Consider the following 9765-nt stretch of genomic DNA (forward strand, 5'->3'; position numbering starts at 1 on the left):
TTGAATACTAGACACTTCGAAAAATTTCTCCAGTAGCAGGAAACAAAACTGCCAATATATAGAGTTCGTTTGAATGTGCTTTTAAAATGACTGAAAGCGCTTTTAGTGAAAATGTTTTTGGAATCAATCCTTAGTAAAAATACAAGTAAATGCTTGAAAAGCACTTAAAGTGCTTCCTGGAAGAAGCACATGAATGGTGCTTCTTGCAGAAAGCACTTTAAGTGCTTTTGGAACCAAAAAATATTTTCTCTAAAAGCGCTTTCAGTATTTTAAAAGCACATCCAAACGAGCCAATAATCATGTTGCAGATGAAACAAAGGGCATGTGTGGGACTGCTTCAGTTGGAAGCACTTATCCACCTGGAAGTGCTTTTGATTGTTAGAAAGTGTTTTTAGACCTTCCAAAAGAAGGCGCAAACATGCCCTCACAAGAATGGTACTTAATAAGTATAACAATGGCATTATCCTCGCAAGAAATTCAGGTAGGGTAATTGTATTTCAAAAGTTCAAAATTCAGTGAAGTACAAAATTTACAATGCTCACGTTGTTTTCCTTTACGTTTGTGTAAACACCTATATCCCTTTGCTGTTTCTTAAACGATTTTGAAGATGTTATGTTTCGATGTCTCGCCAATTAGTTCTCCTTACCTGCGAAAACATGGGTAATCCGCTTAGCAACAACAAAAATCGAAGAGCTAGAACAGGAAGGGAGATCAAACATGTTGAACATCAAGTTACCTACCTACGATTTAACGATGCCCAAATCCTTTGCAATGGGCAACTTGGGGCTGGTGTTTTAAATATTGACCCCCACATCCTTTGCAACGGGCAACTTGGGGCTGGTGTATTAAGCATTGACGCCCACATCCTTCGCAACGGGCAACTTGGGGCTGGTGTATTAAACATTGACGCCCACATCCTTTGCAAGGGGCAATTTGGGGTGGTGGGTGAAGAAACCTGCCCTTCTGCGAGCATTTCGGTTGATGATCCCTTTTCATTAACAAACTTGACGGATTCTGAGAGCCGATTTAGTAGGTTCATCAAGGCAATCACCTCATTCCTTTGCAGGTGCAGCTGAAGAACAATACAATAGAGTTCAGTTGAAATACAGAGTGTGTCGGACACTCGATTACACCTACAAATTATGTACAAATGACAAGTAGTATTTGAATCTTCATGTGGGATGCAGGTGCACCTGCGGTCCGCAACACAGGAGTCACAGAGATGACCATACGGTCCATTCCCACAAAAATCACTCTTGATGTTGATGGTAAGTTTGTATGTGCCATATGTCATTTTTAACAAACTAGGAAATGATGTCGACATGGCTTACTGCGAGTTCCATAATTAGGATCCATTAGATAAGCCATAAAATCACAACTAGAATCTTAACCTCTACCATAATTAGGGTCGATCAGATAAGCAAAAAAATCTTGGTTACCATAAAATAGCTCTAAATCAAAGGCAAAAGACTCAGGGAAAAGAAGGGTCCATTAGCAAACTTTTGAGACCTTACTAAATACCACTGCAGGAAACATGTTTCTTCAACCGAGTGCCATACAGAATTAGCTTTTAACGAGATACTTACAGTTTGAACAGTGTTTTGTTGACCGTTAACAGAGAAGAGGATTTTAAGTGCGGTGCCAAGACCAAGGACCTGAAGCTTCCCCCAAAGTCGACATTTTTCGCATCCGACACAATCCATCAATGCACTACAATGATAATGCAAACATTTATATTAGTCACTTAAATGATATGGTTCTGAAGACACCCGCCCCCAAAAAACATACACACACTCATATCCATCAATGCACTACTTACATGATGCCAGTTAAAAATTTGGGATACCTTCAACATTTTCTACGAACATGATAATCATGATCAACCACTATATATAAGACAGTAAGGCCAAAAGAAAAGCTATGATACCTAATGTTTCTGAACTGTTTCTGTATTTTCTGCTTTAGTTCAGGTCCACGCTGGCCTTTCCACAGCTTAGCTTCATCAAATGGGACAGGGCAAGCAGCTTGTAGATTGGGATTATAGAGTAGCTGTCTCACCAAGGATTGTGTCTTCAGATCCTCAGTAGGATTACCAGTGTCATATTCAGCATGTTCCAAGTAATCTGCAGCCTGAATGCATTTGACCAAGATTGATATTATTGTCTCAGAAAGATAAACAATATGAAAACGTAAAGTGAAAACTATTGTCAGTAGACTCAGTATGCTTCAGTATCCCTGCCAGTAAGAATAACATAATACTTTGAAAAGGATTCTAGCTTACACCCACCTTTGTCACTGCTCGGAGAACGAAGAGATACGTGAAGTACAAGTTTCTGACACGGTCTGGGTATCTTAGGACCCGATCATACAACAATGAGAGATTTGGACCCCACTGAAACAGAAATTTTAGAAAGAAGAAAAAGAAGTAAGATCTTTACATAAAAACAGTATGAAATGTTTCAGAAACCATGGAAACTGTGTTGTCTGCATAAAATGTAAGTTTTAAAAGAAATGATATATCAGACTTGTACCGTCTGTGTAGTTTCATCAAGGAGATAATCGGAAGCTATGTGGACTGAAATAGAGGAATGAAGACCAGATATCAACTTGTACAGAATTCTTTCTTCAGCGCATAACTCTTCAGATGGATCTAGAGATGAAGTTGAAAATGAACACGATACTTAGTCTTAAATACAATGAAACATGCAGTGCAACTGTCCAAAATATTTACACTAAGTGTATAAACTAAAATATATCTCAGAAGAACTGCTAACTTGAAATTTTAAAAATAAGCATACTAGTCAACTGAAAAACACATGCAAACATTTTGAATAGGAAGATCGAAACCCACTGCGTAACATAATTACAGTCAACAGAAGTTAATCTGCTAATGAATAGACACCAAAAGTAGAATGGAGTACAACCGGAAATAGACACAATGATATCAAAAGATCCCGGCGAACCCAAGTTATATGATTATAGTGCCCGCAATAGTCCAACAAAAGGGCTCATTAAGAGCTCCCACTAAACTTGTGCAAGTAGAGCAACTTTTAAGAAGCTTTAATAAGCATTTATCGACTAACTTACATGTCTAGAAACAATAGACAAGAACATTTTAGTTACATTCACTAGAGTGAAAAAAAAAGGAGAAAATATCTTACATTTAGGACAGTTCTCTGCGTAGACAGCATCCCATATCCTTCTAGCAGATGGACCAGTGTAGCCGGTATATCGTTCAGGATTCAGTTGAAGATTCACATATGTCATCTCAGCTGCAAATTTAAATGTGCAGTTAATCATTGCAAACACAATAAAATATTTTAAAATTTTCAAAGAAGATACAATTGGCAGGAATGGCATTCAACCGCAAACATAAGCTAACATATACGAAACATAACTGTTAAGTTGAGAAGGAAAAGCAAGGATACAAACCATTGTCTGTCTCATCGTCATTTGTCCAGGGATTATCTATTTCTGTCCATCCTCTGAAAGCTTTATTATCTAGTGTACGATCAACAGCTGCTTCAGGCTTTCCCTCCTGACAAACAAGATCATCCACTGGAAGGCCATGATAGGGTTTCTTGAATGACTCGGGGAACTCACTATCTGGGCATTCGCATACACTGCAATCCCGCAGACGGCACATACCATCATCAGGCCAGAAAGGGCAGTCGCACCATAACTTAACCTAATACAAATCCACAAATCAGATACACAGCAGAACAACCGAGTGCTAATAATAAATTTCAAGAATCGTATACAGCAGCAAAGCATCAAATATTCGATTAATTGATACTCAAACATGCAAATCTAGCCAATGTATACAAATCATCTAACCTTGAAATACCGGAAGAACGGTGTTTTGACAAGTTCTTGTAGTGATGGATGCAGAACTTCCTTGTTAAGATGGTCTGCGGTCTCGTAATCACAACAACAATCCTCCACTATCCCACTATACTTATGCGTTTCCTACACAGATCATAACAAAATCCCAATTTTAACAACCAACAGAATTAAAATTTAAACTTTCACTAACATCAAGTCCAATTTTTGCACATATTCAAACAACCAACCATTCATCTGATTAATGTAAAGCAGGATTTAAATTCAGCACAATTCTTATTAAACAATTTCAACAACATACCATCTTACTTACAATGACCAATAACTTAAAGCTCAAAACTTTCACAACCAAAAACAAACTTTTCAATTTTCTCATGAAATTTTCCCTCTACTTTCTCGGCAACCAAACAGAACGTGCAAGAAACCATACCTGAGTACAATTGCAAGCCTTGTTAGACCGTCCAAAGAACGATATCTTCGGAGCACGCACGGATGTCATGGCGACGGCAACGAAGACGGCGATCACCGCCCCGACGACCCAAACCCATCGCCTCGGTTTTCCCTTCGCCCCAACCATTAATGCAACAAAAATTGTGAGAAAAAGCCTATAAATCTCAATAAAACCCTGTTTGTTTCCCGAGAAAATGAGAAGGAAAATTCTGGGATCTGGGTTTTTGGTTTTGTGATCTCTGCTAGCTTAGCTGGGAAGGAAATGTATTTATAAGGAGGGTAAGTTTCAATTGGGAAGAATTAAAGAGCGGTAAGTTTTGTTTGATGGTTTTTGGGGTGATTTATTTGATTTGATTAGGCGGCGTAACTGTGGGCGAGAAGGAAAGTGCCGGGAAAATCAACGGCCGACTGCGGGCGAGTGGGAAACGCCCGAGAAAAATCGGCGCCAGCGGGATTGGGGAAGGAGGTGAGAATTCTGGGCTGGGCCGAGTCAGGAAATATTGGGTTGGATTAGTGTTTTTCGATCCATGGCTGAGATGGTTTTAAAGCCCAAATCTGAATATGCAATGAGCTAAGGGTAATTTGCCCTTCAACTTTTAGCCTAATTTTAATGTCACACAACATTTTTCAATCTTTTCAGTTTCATACAACCACTCCCGTTTTCGTACCAATATCGTACATTGGTCCAACTTGTCGTTACGATTCATGTTAAATTCTGATGTGCCCTTCAACTCTTAGGGGAGTGTTTCTCGCCAAATTTTCGACATGCAGACAAAATAAAAGTGTCATGTAGGATCCACGTGGTGATGTTGAAGTGGATGAGGAGGGTGAATCTGAGCACTTGGATGATGAAGATGATAGTGACTTTGTAGAGGAGGAGTACCCTGAAGATGAAGATCATAGGGAGTTTATGCAGTATGTGGATCGAGATTTCGATGGACAAGAAGATGCAGTTCTTGACGGAATGAGGAGGAGGGCAAGGTCATGAGAAGTAAGGGAATTCAAATGAGGAGGTTAGGGAAATGAAAGAAGATGTTGAGGTTAATGCTGAAGTTGTACATGAGCCTGATTACAGCAGTGATGGTCTTCATAGTCTGCATTGAGAAGAGGAGGAATGAGGCATATAACATGTTACTTATCGAGAATTCAATGAGAAGACTGATACGAAGAACCCGCAGTTGAGTGTTGATTGATATTTTTAGAGAAGCAAAGCAGTTCAAGAAGGCTGTAAGGACACATTCTCTGATTCATGGCTGTGGAATGTACATTTCCCAAGGAATAAGAGATACAAGGTTGATGCATAATGTAATGGAGATTGGCTTTGGTTTTGCAAGGCTGGGAAGATGGTGAATTCAACAAGTATTCAGATAAAAACTTTGCTGGATCATCACACATGTTGGAGTTTGGGTGAACAGGACCATGAAGCAAGAATGGTTGGTGGAACAGTACTTGGAGAGGATCAGTCTTAATCCAACATGGCCTTATAGTGGAAAGGACTTGTTCATGCAGAAAGTATGACCTCACAGTCACAGGCATACCTTGCACTCATGCAATTGCTGCCATCAACTTTCAAGGGGGGGCAACCCGAGGACTATATATGTACATCCATGCCATTCCAAGACAAAATACCTGGAAATATTCCCGTTTAATTCAGCCAATGAATGGAGAGATTTTTCAGTGTGATAGGAACATGAGGTGGTACACCATGTGTCATTATACGAACGGTGGGATATGTGTGTTAAAAAGTTAATAACTTAAAAAATACAATTTCCCACCACTTGTATAAAAACACGTGATGTATCATTTGTGTTCCGGTTACAAGGAAAAATATTTCCAATGGCATGTCTGTATGGGATGTGACTGATAATCCACCAATTCAACCTCCTCTGTATACAAACAACCATGATTTCAATTGTGTCAATTTTACGTTTGAGGTTTACTTCCCATACTAATTTAAGTTGTTGTGGAATTTATTTTGTATGAAATAAAGTTGTTTTAGTTGACTGAAAACGTTTTTGACAAAAGTATTTTTCAGTCATTTTAAAAACAACCATGCTTTTAAAATGACTGAAAATATTTTTGACGAAAGTATTTTTGAGTTGAATAAGCTCGAATCTTCAACTTGTAAAGTAAATTAAGAAGCATTATGTCAAACCGTCAGAAGTATATTACAATTACATATAATGTACCTCAGAAATTAGAATACAAACCGAATAATGTTACATACAAAGGGAACTGAAACCCTAGAAGAAAAAAATAGGCAGAAATTATCGGTTAAAAATCCGAAAAGGAAAAAAAGTCGTCTTATAGAACATCAATATTAATCAATTAATCAATTAATCATATTTGCTAACTAATTATATAGCTTCAAGATATTGGAATATTGTTCAACGTACTCCTCACATTCCCAACCATGCAAGCTAAAAATTGCAAAATAGGCCGAAAACAAGCGTCTATAGGATTCCTAACAAAAGCATACCAGCGTGACCCTAATGCCCTCTCCCAGAAGCTCATAATGAAGTTTTGGTTCCGACTGGTGGCCAACAAAGCTGACTGCACGTACGCCGAAGCTGCACTCTTCACCAGCTTGTTCCGAATTGTTATGTTCGAAGGGTCGAATTCGAAGTCGTTTTCCTCCGGAACTGTCGTGCTGTGTTGCGGTGAGTTCAACATGATGTCCTTCAAACTTGTGTACCGATGTTCATCGTCGATTTCAGGGTCCGTTCTGCTGCTTGTTGATGAGTTTCTGCGTAGGATTAGGGCAGGTAGGCTTTTTGTGAGGTGAAGTTCTGCGTCCATTATAATTACAAAGCATGAGAGTTTGATAACGATGAAGTTTTGTGTGCAACAAATATGGGCATTCTGGAAAAGGCCGATCGGGAAGTTATTAGGGTTTTTGAAGGGAAGTTTTTAGGTTAATTCGTTTTGGTTGCAAGCTGTATATTGTGAAAGAGGGAAAGTACTAGAGGTTTCTATGCATGAATTTAGATTCAAAATTAACCAACCCGGTTTATATTTTTGTTCATTGGTTATATTGGTAGATTTAGGAGCTACATTTTTTGCGGGTTTCCTTTGATACAGGACAGTTAAACTTGGAAAATGCTATATATAAAGATTGGTTTTATTTAACTTGCATATGGCCGGTTTATAATTGATGGTGCTAAATTAGGGTTCTTGCAAGTTCATCATGCATCTTTGAAAACCACCCCCCCCCCCCCTTCCCCCATATATTTGAAGTTTTGAACATAAGTTCTGTTAGCATCGGTGTGCATCGTTGATGTAATGTGAGCCTCTCTTGCATCAGCAGTCTGCATTCACAAACATTTGTGTAGGTGACGTGTGATAACATTGTTCTTCGTAATGAAGATCATTTGTGACTCGATGCATTAATTGATCACATCTCACAAAAATACAATATACTTAGTTGTGATGAAAAGATTACTCATCGACTTTTTCTAAAAATGGAAGACTTTTTTTGAAAAAGAACACTGCGGCAGATTTTCAGACTAATTAAGTTGAGTTTCTCCATTGATGTAGGATGCTCCTTTGAATCTACCCCCTCTCATATCGGTTATAATCCTTCAGTCTTCGGATCGATGAACTAGTTGAAGTTGAAAGGCCGAAGGCCGTTTGTATGTGCCTAGTGAGCTAGTTTTTTCCCTTTCGTTTGCTGTTTGCTTGGCCTTTGTGGGATCCCATTTTAACCAAAAGAGTAACATTTTACGAGAGTTCCGTTTGATAATTATTTTGTTTTTAGTTTTAAAAATATCATTTTAATTTTCAAAGTTTTTGTTAGAGATAGATGAGAGAAATAAGAGTAGAAGAAGAGAGATGGAAAAGGTTAGGCGGGATATGAAAAGAGGTGTTTAGAGCGCGAATGATCTGAGTTAAATGAATGTTTTACCATAATTGTCATTCAATTTAATTACTGTGATGTCAACTTTGTTTAACTTTTATCTCTTCCCAAATTTGGATCAAATTGTCAAATTTTCGTACATGTTGCAGTATCATGTGTGGGATTTTTGTAATCCATTCCACCCAAAACAATCCGGGTTGGGCGGTTCCTGCCCGACTTAGCCCAATAAGAGTATTTGAAGCCTTTTTTGAGATACTGGCCCCTTTTGGGGGGGGGGGGGGGGGGGGGGGGGGGGGGTGGGGGTGGGGGTTGTGTGTTTAGAAATTGCATAATCCGACCATGGGAAAGCTCTGACCTACCAAATTTTAACCCTAAAATAAATTATGAAAAATGATCAAAGTCATGGAGTTTGTTGATTGGTGCACATTTTATTGTAATCATGAGGTTGTCGAATTTGTTGATAACTAATTGTTATCTCTGACCTTTTAAGTGGGACTTTAAACCACGGAAAATGATGGTTTAGGGGTGGGAACTGGGAACTGGGAAGAGTGGCCACCTATTGTAAACCTTTTCTTAGTGATGTTATTAAAATAAGTAAATAAAAAGGTTAAACCACTTTTAATACAAGCGATAATTGAAGATGGTAATCGCACTTAAAACTTCGACTTTGCATGCATAGAATGAAATAATTGCGTAGTACATGAAATGAAAGTATACAAGTAAGAAAATATTGCTTATCAAAGAGTCGGACGTATTTTTGAAAGAAAAAAAAAGAATCGGACATATTGTGCTTGTATTTTAAAATTGTTTTTATTTTTATTTTTATTTTTATTTTTTGAACAAACGATATTATCTACACTAAGGGAGACGAGATATGATTAGCCTCACAATGGGCTAGCAATGATGTGGTTCAAATTCACATTTGGCGAGAATCGAACTTAAGACCTCTCACTTACAAGTGAAGAGGAATACCATTAAACCGTAATACTAAGTGGCTGTATAATAAAACTGTTAATTGTGAGAATTGTTTTAAAAAAAAATATTAGCAGTTTGATAACATAACATGTAATAAAATTATTAATAATTAATACTCCGATAAGGTTTTGACAAAAAAAAAAAAAATACTCCGATAAGGGATATAGTTTCTTCAAGTGCATAAGCGCCTATTGCCATGCAATGGAAGCATTCAAATTTACATGCCGTTTGCTAAAAAATTTGTCCCTCAAGTGACAATGCTCGTTTATTAATTCATAAAATTGTTGTTCAGAATACGAACATACCATCTTAACTAGCTTGCTTCATTCACAAATTCAACTAATATATATATTTGAATGATTTCCCTTTACGTGATTTATCTAAAGATACAAAAACCACATACATATACAATACAATTAGCAGACATCGGTGTCAATCTTCCTGCTGATGTGAGCTCTTGAAGAACATCAGCCCTGTTATCCTAGACTAACTTTTATCCGTTGTGGACTGGGTCAAAATTTGTAGGGGCATAAAATCTTATCAAAATTAAGCAAATCTAACAAACCATTATCCACTAGGGTCAATTCCCATTTAGGTGAAATTCAACTAAGCATGTAGGGTTTCCCCTAAAAGGATTGCTC

General features: G+C 37.9%; 1 protein-coding gene across 1 annotated transcript; it reads right to left on the bottom strand.

The window, feature by feature from the left end:
* Positions 1–464: 464 nt before the first annotated feature.
* LOC103419721 (endoplasmic reticulum oxidoreductin-1-like) lies at positions 465–4866 on the bottom strand. Its single transcript, XM_029110240.2, has 10 exons — positions 4274–4866; positions 3838–3969; positions 3433–3688; positions 3162–3272; positions 2532–2650; positions 2288–2392; positions 1928–2130; positions 1587–1710; positions 741–1072; positions 465–646 (listed from the first exon to the last, which is right to left on the bottom strand). Exons 1-10 carry the CDS (start codon positions 4418–4420, stop codon positions 643–645), a joined length of 1533 nt encoding a protein of 510 aa, XP_028966073.2. The 5' UTR covers positions 4421–4866; the 3' UTR covers positions 465–642.
* Positions 4867–9765: the final 4899 nt, after the last annotated feature.

This window comes from Malus domestica, chromosome 10 (genome assembly GCF_042453785.1).
Source record: "Malus domestica chromosome 10, GDT2T_hap1".
Classification (NCBI taxonomy): domain Eukaryota; kingdom Viridiplantae; phylum Streptophyta; class Magnoliopsida; order Rosales; family Rosaceae; genus Malus; species Malus domestica.